This window comes from Chrysoperla carnea, chromosome 5 (assembly GCF_905475395.1).
Source record: "Chrysoperla carnea chromosome 5, inChrCarn1.1, whole genome shotgun sequence".
NCBI lineage: Eukaryota > Metazoa > Arthropoda > Insecta > Neuroptera > Chrysopidae > Chrysoperla > Chrysoperla carnea.
Window position 1 is genome coordinate 37040159 of NC_058341.1, and position 17518 is coordinate 37057676.

Below are 17518 nucleotides of genomic sequence, written 5' to 3' on the forward strand. Positions count from 1 at the left end.
TACTCGTGTTATACTTTCTATACTTAACTTCTAATAAGTAATCAACACTGTCTATACATGGTTGGTATTTCAACAATTAAGTTTGTTTTTACTTGTTTTTTGATTTCATTGATTAATTTTCAACTACAATTTGAAAATCCGGTATATGTAAAACTGCACTACAAAAAAAAACATACTTTCGGAACTGTTTGCGAGTAAGCCCCTCACTTAAAAGAATTTTTATAGTAAAAAAGATTGCTATACTATGTATGACTTAAGGGAATTTTATACCTGTATATATGAAACAGAGAATATATTCTCTGTTACGAAATATATGAAGGTGCACTAATTTTAGTTCCCAGTTTATAACGCCTAGAAATAATAATGCTACTAGCAAAATTTGGGTAAAGGTGTTCATAAAATCACCTCAATAGTCCGTTTGTAGATCTCACGATAACTTAAAAACGAAGAGTTATCGATCTGAAATTTTTATGGTGTATTCAGGACGTAAAAAGTGACTGAGTTTTTAAAATGAGCTTTTAAATCCTAAAAGATATAAGAAAAGTTTACAAAAAAATCAACAACTTTAGTTTGAAATATTTCTTTCGTAAACATTAAAAGCGCAAATTAATGGAAAACTTCAGTTTTCAAGTGGAAATTTGTGATCAAATACTGTTAAGGGGCACAAATAAAAATTTTCAAAATTTATTTTATTCTACATAGGAACAAATATTTTTGTTTTTTTAAACTAGGTAAAATTTAAGAAATAGGAAGGTCTCTTATTTACAACTATCAATGCTGTGTATTTCAACAATTAACTCAGTCAATTGTTAATTTTCACTTGTTTAAAGTCAATTTTTGTAACAATAAAGGCAATCGGAATAAAAAACAGAATAAGTAAAGAACGCAACGTTTTATTATTAAATTATAATTTTTGTTTTTGTTTTAAATGACTGGAATTCCGAAAACCGAAGTCCTTCGATTCGTCTCAAATGGCTGCTAGGTACTCTGTTATGAGACGGGAGAAGCAAACCCGAAAGGATTTTTGGTAAATGAAACTGGAATGGAGTAAACAGTTACAAAGAGTTGAAATTCTGTGTAACTAATATTTTCGGTTTGCGTTGCCATAAATCCTTTCTGATATTTTAATCTGATGCATAATAGAATACATATAATACCAAACTGAGGCAAATTGAAAAACTCTGCTTTTCGGAACTTCAACCAAAATTTTATCATAAACAAGTTTTTTTCTTAGCATCTTCATAATGCATTCGTCGCTTATGTTGATTTAGGCCGTTTTGATCATTATATGTTTTATCACATGTATTACACGAAAATTGTTTTCCTTCAATATGAGTTTCTTTGTGCTGATTCAGTAGGTATCGGCGTGTAAATTTTTTCTCACAAACATCACATGAAAACGGCCGTTCACCAGTATGAGATCGTTCGTGTCTAACTAAATCGCTTTGTTTAGTAAAGTTTTTACTACAAAGGCTACACGGATAATTCAATTTTTCTCCAGTATGACCTCGTTTATGTGCAAGTAAATTGCTATTTCGTGTAAATTTTTTACCACAAATTTCACATGAAAACCATTTTTGTTTCTCATGTGTTAATTTATGCGAAACCAAATAGTGTTGCTCGGGAAATGTTTTATTACAAATGTCACATGCATAAGGTTTTATTCCATTGTGGAGTTTTTTATGTCTTGTTAAACTGTATTCTTCAGCATATTTGTTTTCACAAATATCACATGCGTAAGGTTTTATTCCAGTGTGACTTCTTTGATGTCTTTCTAATCTGTACGGTATCGAAAACTTTTTATTACATATATCACAAGAATACGGTAAATTAATTTGGTCTGGTTCATCTACACTATCCCACGTAGAATCAAATGAATTTTCTTCGAATATTTCGCTTTTAATTATAAATTCTGTATGTATCTGTTCGTCTTCTATTTTCCTTTTTGTGAGTAACTGTTCTTCATTTTCCAAATTTTCAATTTCTAATTTTACAGGTTCTTGTTCTTCACTTTCAATGCTTTCATCTTCCGAATTCGACCATTGTTCTTTTAATAATTCAGCTTTAATTATCAGTTCCGTATGTAGCTGCTCGATTTTAATATTTTCAATTTTTATTTTTGTGGGTAATTGTTCTTCAATTTCAAAATTCTCCACTTCAATTTTCATGCTTCCATCTTCTGGATTCCATTTTTGTTCTAATATTTCATTTTTAATGATTAATTCTGTATGTATTTGTTCGTTTTTAATGTTTTTATCTTCAATTTTTACTTTTGTCGGTAAATATTCTTCATCTTCTGTAATCCATTGTTGTTCTTCACATATTTCATTTTTAATTATTAATTCTGTATGTATCGGAATTGGTCCAATTTTAATGTTTTCATCTTTAATTTCCATTTTTTTTATCTTGAATCTTTTGTCAACGACTGTTTCATTTGTTTTCATTTTTTTGAAGATAAAAAACAAAATAATTATATAGAAACATACCACGTCACTCCTGCACCCTAATTTCATAATAAAACATAAGATCATATGATTTAATGTAAATATGTCATCGACGATGACTCATCTTGATCAACGTCAGCAAAAGATATGACTCGATGGCCAATAGATGACACTAGATACAAAGCAGCAAAATGTGGCACAATCTGTAAGTTTCTTGTATGTAATACTCCTATGTGGCTAGCCGCCCATTTCAGCCCCTAAGAGAAATTGTCACAGGAAGAGTGAGATGCCAATAAGTAGCTTTTACCGTTAATATGCGCAGCGCGTACGGTAGCAGAGACTATATTTTACCGATATATTCTCTGCGCGGTAATAAAAAAATGTTTGTATATAGAGGAGAAGGCTTCCGTTTCTGGCAATGTTAAAAAAGGGTATACGAGTTTCAAAGCCTCTAGTGATTGTATCCAATCACAAAAGCTCTTCACCTCCATAGTTTTGTTGAAAAAAATTCTGTTAGCAGAGCGTAATATCGATCCACGGACCTCTGGGTTATGTGCTCAGCACGCTTCCACTGCGCCATTCTGCTCTATGTAATAATATCGTAATATGTACTGATTCTGTTGTATATACAGTAATATTTACAGGATCCAAATACCAGATGGTATTCGTGCCTGTATACATAGACACATTTATACGAATCTGTTGGTAAAAATAATAAACACGAGTTCTGTCAAAAGATATGCAAGTTACCACTGTGCGAGAGAGAAGCGATTGATTGCACCATTCGAAATTAGTCGGGCCTTTCGCTGGAAGCTTGCCATGTAGAAGTATTAAATATATCGCTTCGATAAAAGTCCCACTATTAAAATTCCGCTGATATACGGGACTGTTCAGTATTGAACGTGTTGTTCGCAGCCTGACTTTCTGTAAATTCGGCACCTCCATACATTATCTATTGTTTTCTTATAGAAAAAAATTAACAACAAATACTAAATTAACAGAGAGAGCGACCATGCTTTATTTATACCGAATAGGCCTAGCTGACCATTGGTCTTATATTGAAAATATTAACCTGCACTAGCACTTTTAAAAAAGCCGTCGCTTCTCTGTAAACTTAACATCCCCATACATTGATAACTAACTTTTTCTAATAGAAAAAGTACGCAACGGGTGCTAAATATTCAGAGAGGGCAACCGCTAAAAAGGGAAGAGTATCGAGTAACCGCAGCCTAATAATAATTTTAGGTTGTATCAGGGAACCAAGCACCACAAGAATACAATAATTTCCTGATTAAATAAATTATTATATCAATTGAAAAATTAAAGTAAAATTTATTTTCTATAATTCTGCATGTCATAAATAAATTCATTTTATGTATTAATACCCACCAGTTTCAATAGTGTTTATGTTTTTTAAAACCTAAACTGAAACTGTAATGACCATTACATTGCAAGTTTTCAAAAAATTTATAAAAAGTTGCAGTTTTGTTTTATTCGAAACGAGTTTGTGTTTTGTTTTTGTTTGTCCGTAAAACTGGCATACGTGGAAAACCGACATGAAAATACTAATATCTATTAAAAATTATGTCATTTTACTGACATTAGTGACATAAACTCAGAAATTCTCTTTAAACTAGTCTTTGCCACGCTTAAATTTTACTGTAAACCGAATAATATTAATTTCTCATAGAACCCTACGATTATCTAAAATTTCAAATATGATAGCACAATTTTATTTGTTTAGTTTGGTTTTTCGGGATAAGTAAAATAACATGAACAATTAGAAAATTATTAATAAATACAATCTCATAAATTTTTTAAAACTTTATTACAATAATATAAATGCTAAAATAAGGAAGAGATTTAATTATAATCCACATTCAATTGTATTATTTTTTTTTTACACCAACAAAATAAATGAAAATGTGCGTACATTTAAACCACCACAATATAATGTGTACAATAAATATAATGAATTCGCTAAAATAAATAAAAATGAAAGCGTTTTGTTTACAAGGTGTGATATAAATATCACGTATTTTTCAATCTAATATAATATAATAATCTTCTTTCTTGTTAAATAGTGCAAATTGATCTTATGTCATGGGTAACAGTAGCGGATTTAACTTTTAGGTGCCTTGGACTGATGATTTCAGGTCTTTTTGATTCTATCCAAACAAATATATTTGCTTAAAAAATCAATAACTCATTTCCTTTGCCGTTTTTTGATCCGATGTACTATTAACGAGATAAGGCTTCGTTAAATAGCGTTTGAAATTTTGAGAATCTTTGTATTAATATTAGTAAAATTGAAATTGAAACTCTTGATTTAAAGGTAAAAGTAATCCTACATTTTAGAACATTATTAGTATCGTTTAACATCTCATAAAAAAAATTTCCGTTGTATAAATAAAGTGGCTACCACAAAATTGCGCCTTGTAGAAAGAAGGTTCTCTTTAATAGCCTCATCCAAATATATTAAAACCCGCCAGTGATGGGTAACAAAAAAATTTTGTTAATAAGTTAATTTTTAGCCCCATTACTTTTATAGAATTTTGATTACTGTAGAAGCCGTCGTTTACAATCGCCATATATATTTGAACGAAACAGTAAGAAGTATTGATATGATATCTTTTTTTATTTGCAAAACGTCTATGGTTCTTAAGTTGGCTCAAGCACATCTAATGTGTTCTTTATCTAATAGAAAACCGAAAATATATTTACAATCGAAAAATGTTCAAACAATTATTTTAGTTTTTTTACTAATAGTATAATTTAAAAATAAAGAATTTATATTTGGATACCGATATTTCGATTGCCCTGAGAATTCACAAAAAACAAAAGTAGAAATTTAGAGAAGTTATTCTAATGTAGTTTATATAGTTTAAGACAAAAAACATATTGCACATTTCCCGAATTAATTAACGTAATTTTGTCGCCCTAAACCTGTGACTCATGGGGCTAAATCTATGAACCAGAAGAAAACCAGACTTGAAATCATAAAATAATTGAATACTTTTAATATTTCTAGCGATCAATTTTGATTGTATCTTGCACTTCGAAAACTCTAGTTTACTTTTTTTCTAAATCGAATTATTGATTCCTATAATAAAATTTAAATATTAAATACCTACATACATTTCATTAGACTTTTTTCAGTAAGAAAAAAATATTAATTTATTATTGAAACTATAAAAGAAGCTACAGAGGGTTTACGTTTATTTCATGGTGGTGTTAAAATAAATGCAAGTTGTAACAAAATAGTAAATATAGGGGCAATCAAGCAAAATGTACCATTAACCGTCACTGTAAATTAATTAAAACATGCTACCTTGTGACTAGACACAGATTTCAATAGAGTATTTTTTTTTTTTTTTTCGAAATTCATTTTCATTATAATAAAGTGTTTCAATTGTTAATGCATTAAAAATTTACAAGCAAATTTTTCCAAACTTGTGTGATTAATCTTGTACAGTCCTCTCTTTTTAAAGACTAGTGTATATGTAGGACGATATACGTAGCACCTCCTTATATTATTTCTCAGAGAATTTTTGTCGGAGTTCGCAGTTCACCGCTACTGACTTTTAATAATCAAATAGAAGAAATTGGATTCCAATTCTTTTTCGAAAGTTTTTTAAGCTAAAAAAGAAATTAGAAATAGGTAATGAACTTCTTTTAATCATCTCCACACTGTCTTGAACTTTTATCTAGAAAACGTGGATGTTTTGTGATAAAAATACTATTTAAAACAGAGAAATTTTAAATTATGGAAGTTCTTTGATAAAAATACTGTTACATGTAATTCCAAGAACTTATTTTTACAGCTTTTACTCACAGGTTTACAGTTTTGTTCAGACTGAAAACAGTGACAGTATAATGATATTTTTTGACCGACCCATATAACAACTCAATTGCCATAAGAAAATATATAAATATTTTCTTCTGATTTGTTATTTTTAATAAATTTGGAATGATTTTCAAAATTTTTACATTTATATATATTTGTTTTTCTTCTCTTAAATATAGATTTTTTTCTTTATTTTAAATATCTATTTTTCAAAACTCAAATACACATTTTTTTATACAGTTTAGCACAAAATAATTATAAATATTTAAAAAAAAAAAACTCTGCCGGCAAGAGCTTTCATCTTTTATTATTTAAAATCACAAATCAATATCACAATTTTTAAATGTAACAAAACAATGTATTTTTTATAATAATAACGCCAATCACTTGCCTACTTCATAAATTAAAAACAACAACTTTGTATTTAAAAATACTTTTTAAATAAAAAAAAGTAAATATTTGTTTCAAACCTGTCCCAAAAACCATTTTATTTTAAGCAAGAGGTACCCTAAAAAATACTGAGCATCTTAAACCACTCAAACAAACCCTCTGAAATTTAAAATATGTCATTGAATGCGCAACTTGACATATTTCATTAGTAAATCGACCATGCCGTATTGATTGGGCATATTTTCAGATTTCTGTTCTAGCCGAAAGTGGCTTACTATACATTCTTGTCCTAACTGGTAAGAGACGGGGAAATGCTTAAGATTTGAAAGTTGTTCCTTATAAAAAAACCTGTATTTGTTGGAAACATTTTTTCGATAAACGAGTACATTCAATAAAAATGGAACTTTTTCTTTTAATTGTTTTTCGAAAATTTTTAAATAAAAGCTTTCTAACTTAAGATGTTCCTATAACTTGTACCAGTAACAAAAGGTTCAATCTGAATAAGTCTCTTTTTACTTCATTTTTAAACGAAAATCGTGACGTTTTCATAAATTTCAAATTTAGATAACTGTATCATTTTGACCAAATTCGGTCAACCACATCTGCGCAAATAGCGAGAATTTTAGGATTGGCTTACCACTCAGGACAAATTTTAATATTTAAAAACAACGTTTGTGTCATGAAACATTGGTTCTTGATGCGATTTTAAAGGTCAAATTTTATTGGATTTAGTATCTACTAATAAGACTGTATATTACACGTTCTAATTAACGAGAAAGCGGAATATGAAATAAATTATATATTTTTTCATTATGCCGAAAGAAATTCTTTTTTTATATCGACTAGATTTCTTGTGGCCCTTTGACCTGTAATTCACTTTCTTTTTCAGACTTCTCCTCCGCGACTCCTTATTTATTGTGATATTTCCCATCCGACCAGCCGACTTTCACCTTGGAAAGAGAGAGAAAAATGAATTACTTCTAGAATGGAGTAAGTCATTCGACTTATTAACACAATTTTGCAAATAGTTTTTGAGACAGTCTGATACATTTTCTGCACACAAAAAATACAAATGGTACATTTAATAATTAAATAAATTTACACATTTATCGTTCGAATAATTTATCACCTTCTTTCGTCAACTTCACTTAACAAATTACAAATCCACCATTTTGTATTTGAGCACTTTTAAAATCTCATCCATAATGATGCCATTCAATTTTATTTTATTTTTAAAATATAACACGTTCGTTTTGCAAAATATATTTGTAAAGTGAACGAGACGAATTAATTCCTTCGATTAATTGCCGCCTGCCTCAAAATTGAATACTGTAAATTCGTAATAATTTTATGATTGTCCAGCACCATTTGTCTTTTTTATAAATTAATTTTATTTGTGACAAGAATAGCACTTGAACACTGTGAAACAGTCAGTTTTAAGATCAAAAATTGTCTTCATTATTGTTGTTTTTACTGTTTGAAACTGTGTCTTCTAATGATGAAATAACAGTTGCTATATGTGAAAATGCTGAATTTGGATCCGACGAGAGATCTAATTGTAATTTAACTAATGCGTCTTCAGCCTAAAAAATAAAAATTTTATTGAATTTATAATTGTACTCATTTAAAGATCAAAAAAGGTAGAGTTAATAGATTTCAGAAATTAAAAGTGTTGCCATTTAAATATTTACTCTCTCAAATAAAACATTTATTAAGGAAGGTAAATCAACCAGATTTTCATGTATTTGCAGTATTTAGTGTATTTAAAACTCAAAAAAGAAAATACTCAATCAACCGTTAAATAAACCTACTACACTAAATAGTAATTAGGACATCTACTGTACTTCGAATCGATAATTGATATTGAATCCATACTTGAAGAGCAATCCTTTTTAGATAAAATAATAGCACACAAAGATTTTACGTTTGCCAGTTTATCGTGGGTTTGGGTCCGAGGTCTATTTTGTGGCACTCATTTTAGATAGGGTAGAAATTTGAGAGACTGCTGTCAAGGTCACAGCATGGACTTCTCTTTCAGGGGGCTCAAAATATTTTTAATTGCATGGGCAACTTAAAATTGATATTCATTGACGACTGTATTCAAATAAAAAGATAAAATTGAATAAAAGATAAAAAAATCACTTTATCCGACAATCGACAAAACAGAGCATCCGTCTTCCAGCACCTTGAAAATTGTTATTTTTAAGGTGTCGGGCAACAGGCATGTCGTTTTTTGAATGGCGGACCCGGCCGGTGGGGTTTTGGAGTATTAACACTCCCCATCCCATTGAAATCTCTCCACATAAATTTTAACTAATAGTATAGTCCTGTAAATGCGGCCATTTATGAAACACATTTCCACTGATTAGTCAGCTGTTCAAGCTGTTTTGATATTTGTTTTCATTTATTGTTTTTTTATCCTGAGATTACTGATCCTGGATATTCGTCGCTTTTTGTGAAAAAAACCACGCAATGAAATTATTACAAACAAAAATGTGAGTATAAGGATGTTGTTAAAGCTAATATGGTAAGAATGTTAATCAGCGCAAGAATACCAACATTATGAAAATTTTGAATTTAAGACTTTTAGAAAAATAGTGACTGAATTTCACATTTTGACATTGTTCTCTTACTCAAAAAAAGAGTTTCTTGTTTTTATTGACTTTATGTCCTAATATGATCAACTAAATTTTGAACTTCCCCGTGAATGGTTCCTGCGCACGGACCTGTGGTGGAGTTAATGGTTTTTGCATCCTTTATTCAATTACCTTCTTATTTGAATCCCTCCTCAACGAATATTCACTAACTTTAAACTTGCCGTGCAGTTATTAACTTTCCAAGCCTACTGAAATAGAAGCCCCCAGCCATAAACCTTTTCGTGGCATAAAAAAATGTTAAACTCGACCTTGATAACACGATCTTAAATAAAATAAGTTGCTAATTTGGACCATGTCTCTAGACCTACCAAATAAAACGTATTCAAATTATAAAAATAAATGTTTGTAAACAGGTTAATTGAATTTGAATAACGCCATTTTTTTTTAAAGCAATTCGAATTTGAGATAATGTAAAGCTGGAAAATCTACCGCGGACTATTATTTAAAATTAAAATACAATACCTTTTTTAATAATTCAATTGTATGCCTTAAAACTCTCTTATATTTATTTGTTTCTTTCAAATGAATTTTTTCTTGTGTATAAAAAATTTCTATCCACTCATTATAGCTTGTTGGTGGTTCCCTATAAAACATAAAAAATTCGAATACAATACATAAGTTAAAGAACAGGGGTGTCGCATTTAAAAAAAATTCCATCTTATTCTTTTAAAAAAATTTCAAACATAAAAAAGATAATTTTAAATATTAGATTACTTTTAAAAATTGAATTACTTTATAGATACAAATGAAAAAATATCGCATTCATAGAAAAGATCCTTAAAAGTTGATTGTTCTTTTGTGTAAATGCCTCAAGCAACCTTAATTTTTCTACGAAAGGTTAAATAAACACAAATAAAAGCTTAAAAAAATTTAATTAATTCAAAAAAGAATTAATAAACTTGAACAATTAAAAATTCAACAACTTAAATTTTGAAATGATAAAGAATATTTGAAAAAATGTTTTATCTACATTCTGAAGACTGATTCTAAGTTAAATCAGTTTATTTTAAGAAAAGATTAGAAAATTGGAATTACCGTTATTCACTAAAATTCACTTAGTAATGACGGTAAAAAATTTAAAGGTAGCTTTTTATCCACAAATCTGAGAGAAAATTTATATTATTGCACAGCCTTGTTCGGAGGAGTATCGTTAGGGAAATTTTGAAAAATTGAATAATGTTCTTTTTCTCCTCATGTGAATATTTTGATTTAATGTGATTTTTCTTTATATAGATTACACTAACAAAAATTTTGGAAGTAAACGGACTTTATTTTGAGACGCCAGATTTTATATACTTCGTGAAATCCGAAAAAATCAAGCTCTAGAAAATGATCTATACTCATGCCCTAGCTCTGTGTTAGACTAAAAAAGGTCATTGAATTTAGATTTGAAGAGTGTTTTTAAGAAACCGTAAAATAATTGTTTTGTTTGTCTGCTTGGTATCGAATTAAAATTTAATTAACACAAGTTGAGTTAGCACGGATTGATTATTTACTCTTTCTAGATTATATTAGAAGAGTGATAAATCTGGACTTGTACTTTTCTAATGTAAGAACAATTCGTGTCAACTCAATGCCCTTTTTCCACTCTAAAAATAAACTTTGTCAATATTTTTGATCAAAATCTACCTATTTTAATATGGTGGAAAGAGGGCTAAAATTCCGGAGATTAATAATAATTACTTATTGAACTGAAAAAATATTATGAAAATTATGCAACACCCCTATTATGAATAAATAAAAAAATTTTATGAATAAATTTGACAAAAAAAACTACATAAAAAAAATAAAAAAACAACATATTACTTGAAATAATTAAAATCAATTTGAGAATTTGACAATTTTGCTTCATCTTCTAATGCCACAAGTTTAACATAAAGCATAGCATTTACTAATAACAAAAATAGAACAATTCCAACAATAAACCAAGTAGAATAAAAATGTATTGTTGAATTTTTATTATTCATGATTGTTGCAGTTGGTTGTGTTTCTAATATATTTCCACTGGTTGCAATTATTGTTCCTTGTGGTACTTCAATAAATTCTACAGGTTGTGTACTTGCCGTTCGTTTTCTGGGCGGTCGCGGTGCTTTTCGTTTACTTGGTACTTTTGGTTCAACAATTTCTTCATTATGTCGTATTAATGCTTTTGTTAATGATTGAAAAAAGTCTTCCATACCCGCCCAACAATTTTTTTCTATCATTCCTTTTTAAATTTAAATAACAAACAATTATATTAATAGAGATAATTAAAAATAAATAACACGATATGGCTATATATCCGCTACCGACTTCTATGCACACATTTAAAAAAAAATAAAAACTTGTATAGACGTTTATAATTCTCCTTTTCCTATCTTTTTTCTTTATAATTCCTATCCCTATCCCTATATGTTATAAATGTGAAAGGAAGGATGTTTGTTTGTTAAGCTTTCACCCAAAAACTAATGAATATATTTGAATGAAACTGTACAACAAAATAGTTCATACATCAGAGTAACACATGAGCTATAATTTATAAAGATATATTTAAAAAAAATTAAAAAAGATCATCTATGATCATCATTTTGAACCATAAATTAAATATTTTTGTAAAAATTTAAAATAGTAAATGTAAAAAAACAATTCACGGCCATTTTTTCTGAAATAATCAATGAATTATGACTATTTTATACTTAAAAAAATTGAAAACTGTGCAAAACAATCCCTTAAGCTGTGTAAAACAATCCCTTCGAGTGTTCTGGAAGGGGCATAAGTGAGATCAAGAGAGTTGGAAGCTCTAAGGCGGTGGTTTTTACTTTTAGGCCCAGTGAAGCGGGCGGGTATCAAGCTAGTTAATTATATTTCTGAAATGTAAGTCACTGTCTTATTCTGGCTTCATTTGTTTATTAATTAATATGAATAAACAAACATAACGTTTAAACACGTAAATAGTAACTGGAGAAAATGTAAAATGAGGCAAATTAACATTTTAACATTTATAAAATCCTTCTTTTAGATTATAAAATGTAATCTGCATACAAAGGTACACTGCTAGCTTATATTTCAATAAAAGTAGAATTGAAGTTAATTAGTGGGGTATATAATGATATCGAAAAAACATTTTATCCATTTTTTTCATGCGGAATAATAATTATATTGACAGTCGAAGTAATGACGGTGGATATTTAGCCACATCGTAAAAATATAACAATAGTAAATGTTATTCGATTTGAACACAATGAATATGTTTAAATTCCCAATATGAACTTTAAAAATAAAGAAATGCACTTATTTTCGTAATAAGAGATCGAATGTCAGTACGATATAAATTCGTTACTAAACGCTTTGAATTTACATTCAGTCTGTTTATTTATCCCGACAGCGGGTTAATTTATACTTTAGCCCAACTGTATGTTCAGAAATTCGAATATCCCTTCAGTATAGAATACTCGAGATAATTAGTCCGGGGGACGCACCCTTTTTGTTAAATGATTAATACATACTTGAAACTTCGTGAGTGGCTTCCTTTTGGCAAGTCTACCATACATTCTCTCTACAACTCTTTTCGAAAGTTTGCGTTTTAAAATGACAATAATAACGCCATATTTAAGCTATATATCGGTCTGAAAAAACGCAGCAGGAAATTTGTCGGACACTATGACCACTTGATAAAATTAATAATTATTAGAAGAGAAAGTTTGGTAGATTCGCAAAAAAAGGCACCCACAAAATTTCAATTATGTATTGATCATTTAACAAAAAAGGTGCTGTCTTGTGGACTACATCGTCTATAGAACCATGTATTGTAAGATCGTCCATTTAAATACACCCTCGAATACTGTACTAATACATGAAAGACGAGAGCATATATTTTACGTGTTAACTTTAATTTCAACTTTTACTTGTAAAACAAGAAAATAATCTGTTACATAATGAGTGTCGCAACTGTATGATTTATGATTTTAAATGCAAGGTTGATCAAATCAAAAGAGAATGTCAAAATAATTAACATTAATTTGAATATTTTCATGAAAATATAAAGGATGACCGGGTAGTGTTCAAATCAAATAACATGCACTATAAATAATAATTAGTAATTTATACAAATTAGATTACCTTTAACAAGACCCCATATTGATTTTCTATATTTAATTTGTGCATAGATTTGTAAACGTGATTCACGTTCATTCACATAACTTAAACAGTAGTGCGTCAATACATAAAAACTATCTGCATATGGAATATTAGCATTCACGGATTCAACATCAATAGCATATAATCCAGGAGCAGTTACCGATGATAAAATCTACCATTCAAAAAAATTTTAAACATATAAACATATAAAATGCAAGATTATTAATATTATTAACATTTAATAGACATTATTAACGGGTTTCGCTGTATGATTTATGAAAAATTTCTAGAATAATTTCTTTGCGTGATTAATTTCAGTATATCATTTTTTATTTTAAATTTTACGGTCACGCGATGAGCCAAACTTGCGTTTTAATATTACATTGATTTAAATGGAGCTGTTCACACGGTCGAAAACTTCAATGCACGTTAAAGCTCTATTTAACACTTTATAATTCTAACAAAATTGCGTTAAAATCGATGCTTGTGTAATCTCAGATTAAGTCACTGATTCCCAAAGTCATCATCAAACAAGATTCATAAAGGAGTTGTTCTTTTGATGATTTGCAGTTGTTCTTTTTCCTATCAGTCTCCATTTAACGAATTTTGTTTCAAGAAACAAGTCCATACATTCCATTTTACTTAAATTATTTTAAAAATCTTGTAACGAAATTGTTTACAATTGTTATTACGGGAACGCTGGGGATAGTTCCACGACAATAGTTTATTATATTAAATTTGTACTTAAAAGCTAAAAAAAAATCTCTATGATTGCACGATTGTAGTGATGGCAAAGTACAAAAAATATCATTCCGTCTCATGATACCTTAAGGGATTTTTTTTAAAATCATTTAGGGACCAAAAAAAACCTGAGATATTTATCTTTACAATAACAAAAATTACCGTGTTGACTCTGGAATCAAATTTTACTGAGCTGAAGAAATATTTTTGTAAATTCAATAATACGCTTTGGAGATATTGCAATGACAGTGAGATCTAGCAGTAGCAAATTGTGTCTAACTCGTGGTTAGTTCGCTAAATTTAGTCAAAAAAATGTAAATGAAATATATTAAAGAGCGGGAGAAATTTACATTTTCTCTAGTATTGACTTCAATGACTTTCTATAAATGGCGACCGAAATTTATATGCACTATGCAGAGTTTGATTAATTGCAATATTTTTAATAGCGAAATCTAACAATTACTTATTATAAAATCTATTTATTATTATAAAAATTCAGGGGTAGGGATTGAATCTGCTATTTAGTTTAACTCTTGATCAAAATAAGTATTGATATCTGTAGGAACTTAAGATAGAAGAGTAAGAATGTTTGAACTCTTGACTAGGATAGGTACCGATACTAAGTTCATGTGACCGATTCAAATACGTTAGAATTCTACTCCAATTCAATCCTTGTCAGAGCAATATATATAATATATATATATATATATATATATATATATATATATATATATATGGTTTCATTGTCATTTAAGCTATATTTATAGATAGCCGAAATGCTCGGTCGGAGTTAAGAAAGATTCCTACCCCTGTAAAAATAAATCATTTCACTTACTTGAGTTTCAGTCACGTTCGAAACTTTGGGGCCAACAGATGCATTTAATGCAACAGTTAACGTTACTGTTCTTGTTTTCTCACCATTTGCTGATTCAGTCCACGGTGTTGCAAGATAGTCGGTGGTACGTCGTGCTTCATGAAAATCCATTAAAAACTTATTATCCGTAAATAACATCGTAAATAATGTATCTACATGCATTGGAATTGTTATGTTAGCAATTGAGCGACCCTCATGCGATGAAATACATACTGGTATTATTAATTTTGGTTTGATTTCTTTTCTGCAAAAAATATTTAATATTTAATATGTATTCATAGATAGGATGTGACTTGGGTTTTTTGTACGGGATGTTCATACACAGGCAGTCTTTCCAGAGGTACTCTATTCGAATTGCCGCCATGGAAACTATTCTCAAAAATAATCTTAGAACTCGTAGGTATTTCCATGGAGGTTTCAGAAAAGAATGTCTGTATATGACAACCTATTAATATTGAATTTTAATTACCTATACGAGCTAATAGGAGAGGGTGGTGTGGGTTCTTTTATTTGAGGTATTTTCTTTTCTCCGTCAGTTTCACTACTATCCGTGGGACTAGCTCGACTAGTAGATTTTTTCTTTTTTCGTGGTGTTATTATAATTTTTTTGTCATCTAATCCAATTTCATGGAGCGAAATTCCATCCGGTACTGAAGTTGGTGTTACAGGATCCTAAAAGGGAAATAAATTAAATGTTATTTTATTTGTTCGTGTTTTCGAAGTATTGATTCCGACTTTATATAGCGATATCATAATTTGAGAGGTTTGTAAATTTTGGCAGCTTTACACTTTCGTGTGTGTATGATAAACAATAGAAACTTTGCAATTTAGATAATCCTGCAGTTATGAGGATTCAGGCAGAGGTGTCTGTCGCTTTGTAGTCTTAATGTGTTCAGAACGTTGGAAGATTATAGATTATAGAACAGGGATCAAATACTATATTTTACGAGCTATTATCTAAAGTTAACTCCGATCAGAGTTGATAGGACCCGTGACACATTTATAAAAAAAAGGTAAAAAAAATTCCTAATTATTGTTCTACGAAACTTTCAGGTTAATAAGTCGACAAGTAAAATTTAAACACTGACAAATGAATTTTTTTTGTAGTACTCTCAAAACTTAAACGATTTTTTTGAAACATAGCTAAGAACACTCTCCATTTAGACCGACAGACACGCATAGCGGTTTAACTTATAACAGCCCTCTTTTTGCATCGTGGGTTTAAAAATTACATTCAAGCGATGATATAAACTGAACCTTAAAACAAATGAAAAGTGTTATAAATTTCTTTACAAATAAAATGAAATTGTAAACAAAAATAAATAAATGAAATTGTAAAATAAATAGTGAAGAAACTTTGAAATGTTATTATATTTATGAAGGATGGAAAAAAATATACTTACTTCGATTATTGATTCAACAGAGAGTCGTTGCCCCACTGTCAGCTTATCATCCTCATTATTTGGTGGTATATAATCTTCGTCATCACTAGTAAGACCCAATTCATCTCCATAACAGAAATGAACCTTGAAAAATAATTTATGAATGAATGAAAATTTTTTTAGAGCAAACATTTTTCTACCATTACGAATTTATCTTTAATGAAACAATAAATTGAAAACAGCCTTTTAAATATTTTTTCTGATTTTTTTCTTCTAATATTATGTAAAATAATATTGAGTATTAAAAACTTATTAGGTGGATGTCTTGCACTCAGTTCAAGGTAGTGGTAGTCTCTGCATAATTCATTTTGAATCGAAAGATATGTTTAGCATAAAAGAGAATTGATTCGAAATAACAAAACATTTATAGATGAAATGGGAAATCCGTCAATGAACCAGGAAAATCATCAGAGCTTAAAATAATTTGTTATAGACTGAAAATTAGAGAAAAAGCTTATTGATGTTGGAAAAAGCTTCGACGTAAAAGTAACAAAACACTATATATTCTTTTAAAATTATCTATCATTTTTACCAAAATAAACTATGAATCAATCCTACAGACAGGCATAGGCTTAAGCTTAACTCGCCTCTTTCTTTTCGGAGTTGTCATGATGGATGAAAGAAATTGAAATTATGTATCAACCCATATTTTGGATATATGAGTGAAAAAGAAACCTTACTATTGAAATTCCGAGAAAGCAAGCATCTTTTGGATGCATGCCAAGCAATTTTCTCAATTATCTATTAATTAAGATATATTCGATAAGTATTATTATTATCTTTATAGTGTACGCTATTGTTTCATTTATATAAATAATCGAAAAGATTGTTGATTGTTGCGTGAAACTCATAAAAAAATAAAAGTATTGCTCAGAAAGTATATGAATAAAGTATACAAAAAAAAAATTACGTTTATTATTCAAAATGTTCTTTTAGTTAATTAATGATTCTACAACTTCTAAATATTTTCTAGATTAAAATTAAAATTTTTAATTTAAATGACGGAA

At 29.0% G+C, this 17518-nt stretch overlaps 2 protein-coding genes across 5 annotated transcripts in view; both read right to left on the reverse strand.

Moving 5' to 3' along the window:
- Positions 1–891: 891 nt before the first annotated feature.
- Positions 892–2491, reverse strand: LOC123300508 (zinc finger protein 436-like). Its single transcript, XM_044883092.1, has one exon. It carries the CDS (start codon positions 2442–2444, stop codon positions 1212–1214), a length of 1233 nt encoding a protein of 410 aa, XP_044739027.1. The 5' UTR covers positions 2445–2491; the 3' UTR covers positions 892–1211.
- A 4189-nt stretch (positions 2492–6680) lies between these two features.
- LOC123300150 (protein Aster-B-like) overlaps positions 6681–17518 on the reverse strand; it is a 35337-nt gene continuing 24499 nt past the window's right edge. For 3 of the 4 annotated variants that reach the window (XM_044882648.1, XM_044882646.1, XM_044882647.1), the window contains exons 6-12: positions 16473–16595; positions 15539–15741; positions 15031–15313; positions 13437–13626; positions 11145–11544; positions 9801–9921; positions 6681–8264 (exon numbers count right to left, since the gene is read on the reverse strand). In XM_044882648.1, the coding sequence (XP_044738583.1) occupies positions 8124–8264; positions 9801–9921; positions 11145–11544; positions 13437–13626; positions 15031–15313; positions 15539–15741; positions 16473–16595 (1461 nt within the window). In that variant the 3' untranslated portion in view covers positions 6681–8123. The remainder of the gene's footprint in view (positions 8265–9800; positions 9922–11144; positions 11545–13436; positions 13627–15030; positions 15314–15538; positions 15742–16472; positions 16596–17518) is intronic. The other variant, XR_006535377.1, reaches the window with a different exon arrangement.